This window comes from Bidens hawaiensis, unplaced genomic scaffold, assembly GCF_021521415.1.
Source record: "Bidens hawaiensis isolate Kalapana, Puna unplaced genomic scaffold, B.hawaiensis_p1.1 tig00000820_1, whole genome shotgun sequence".
In the NCBI taxonomy this organism is placed as follows: domain Eukaryota; kingdom Viridiplantae; phylum Streptophyta; class Magnoliopsida; order Asterales; family Asteraceae; genus Bidens; species Bidens hawaiensis.
Window position 1 is genome coordinate 590,102 of NW_027491048.1, and position 2,728 is coordinate 592,829.

At 40.9% G+C, this 2,728-nt stretch overlaps 1 protein-coding gene across 1 annotated transcript; it reads right to left on the reverse strand.

Moving 5' to 3' along the window:
- Positions 1 to 408: 408 nt before the first annotated feature.
- Positions 409 to 2,039, reverse strand: LOC143541929 (uncharacterized). Its single transcript, XM_077034618.1, has one exon. It carries the CDS (start codon positions 1,946 to 1,948, stop codon positions 536 to 538), a length of 1,413 nt encoding a protein of 470 aa, XP_076890733.1. The 5' UTR covers positions 1,949 to 2,039; the 3' UTR covers positions 409 to 535.
- Positions 2,040 to 2,728: the final 689 nt, after the last annotated feature.

Consider the following 2,728-nt stretch of genomic DNA (forward strand, 5'->3'; position numbering starts at 1 on the left):
TTATTGTTGAAGCTCTCATGATTTTAGTTACAATTACTTGCGGTCTCTTCGACAATCGAAACAATTACGAAATCGGGCTTTGAATCAAAGTAAAAGCGCAACGTTACAATCCCCAGTTTACATCAAAATCCATTTAAATCCGAACTGGCACGGACTTTGAATCAAAGTACAAGCGCAACGTTACAATCCCCAGTTTACACCCAAATCCATTTAAACCCGAACTAGCACATCACCCATACTTGATCCAGAAGTTAAGTTTCACAATGCTTAGATTCCTCTAATATTTTATTTCATGAATCGTGACCAAACTTGATAAATAATTAACCCATGTGTAACTAACATGCACCATCAAATATAATATGCCATATATTCATAAATAATAATAATACTTCACTGTTAATAAATATAATAACAATAACTTATATAGTTACATTCCTTAATAGCAGGATGTCCGAATTCCTCGTTTACAAGTTGAAATAATAAAGAATATTAATCGTTACAACGTGGTACAACAAACTACCTTCACAATGTTTTTCTATGTCGCACACATGACATTGAGCAACACATGGACCAACATCAAGTCAACAAAATACTGGTGCCCGATCTCACCGTCGCGCCACCGCGCCTTAGCCGGAGCTCTGCCGTAATGCACACCATCATTACACCTATTATCATAATGCCATGGATAAGTCATGTCAAAATGATCTATCACACGGTCTATCAATCCTAGTTGCCTTAACTTGTTTACAAACACACCATTAAAAGCCTCCATTTTATTCGGGTTAAACACCAATCTCCGCGCATACCCGCCTGTCGCCACCGTGGTTCGGTAAATCACCACCGGGACCGCAACCTTTCTTAGCCTCACCCCTTCAAGTACCTCCCCCCAAAATCCCGCCGCATCCTCCGCCCCTTTTATAAACCTTCTCAAATTCGGCCAGTATACCCCGTCGTGTAACCCCGAATTCATAACCAACGTGTCGGGTACCATCTCACCCGAGAAATATTTCCTCAAGTACTCGCGGTACCCTTTGTTGTAAAGCGAGTTCAACCCTTGGTAGTTCCCGGTATGGTTATAATGACCGTTGAAAACGCTCGTGATCCTAACCATCTGCGAAGCGTTACTCGGATTAGTAATATTCATATCAAACAAACGCGGAATGACCCCCGATTCGACATTCAACACAAAGTTAAGCAAGTTCCGAATCGTGTCACAATGATTCGAGTCTCCCCAAAAGAACAACCACCGGTTATTCAAACAATTCCAAGCGGATACCGAATCAAACAACTTACACGAACAATGTGTCGAATAAACCCACCCGTTACTCTCTAAGGACCCGAGATGCCCATAGCACCACGGATTCTTACACGGGTAGTTACTTTTCAAACAACGGTAACGCCCGTCATTACTAATCCGACACTCGTCATTCTTCCCATGGCGAGTCCATCGACCCGCCCAAACATCCCTAGTGTAATCAGACTTCCTACATTTTTTAATCTCGGGCAAATGCGCCGACTCGTTCCTGTTCCTGTTCCCATTCGTGAAACGAATGGGAACCACCCGAAGGACTTTATCGAAAGCGAATCGTTCCGGGGAGAATTTAAGCCCTTGGAAGTGTCTAAACAATAAGATAATAGTCAAGTTATAAACTCCATGAAACTCCGGGTGGACTTGTAGCGAAATCAAGTAACTACCGTTACCGAAATCTTTAACCGGGGGTCTAGATTTCCAATTAATGCCCGATAAATCGGTTTCAAAGTAATCACCCCCAAAACACCGCGTGTTTTGGGAGCTATCCAGGGTTTGGATAACGTATTGGTGGATATCCCCAGTGGATAACTCGAGGATACTCGAGTTAATCCTCGAGTTACCCACTGTGTTATCCAAACCCTGGATAAAGATATCCTCAGTTGAGGAGTCTTTACATGGCTGGTTACCAGGAGCCATCCATTGTGATAGTAGATTGGATGAGTAATCAAAGTCCAAGTCAGCTGAAACCCACTTCAGACTCACCGGATCTGAAGGTTTTCCGGTGACATTCAAGACCGAATCTTGTTGTTGATGTGTGGAAGATGTATTATTATTATTATTAATATCAAGAAACTTGTTGGTAAGAAAATCATTATGGAAATCAGAGAGTTGAGTTAAGCCACCACCAGAATCAATACCCCAGAAGAGTATTAACCCAAGAAGGAAAGCTAGAATCAAGACTCTAAAAGACCAGTGAATGGTTGACCGGAAGACCCACGGTGGTGGAGTAAGTGGTTTTTCCGGTAACATGCCTGAAAACAACAGAGGTTTAGTAAAGAAGGATATTGTGGTGTTGGGGTTTCAAAGAGATTGGGCAGAGAGAGGCAATGATAATAATACTATAATAATATGTTAATGTGAATGGGTATGGTGGGAGGTGAAGAAAGCAAGTGTATGGCCGGATGCTTTTTGGACAGCAAGAGCATATATCATTCATGTTTTAACGATATATTTACCGAAAATAGTTTTATTTATTTTGGTGGTATTTTTATTTATTTATATTTGTTATAAACAGTTTTGCAAAAATCTTCACCATGCGTTGACTAATATCTGATTAATCGATAGTCTCTACTTTATTAATTAATTTCTAATTAGGTTCTGCTCAGTTTTCGACAAGATTTCGATCAAAATCAACTGTTTCCAGCGAGTTTCCAACAAAAATCAACGGTTTCGGCCAGAATGTGTTTCCAACGAGTT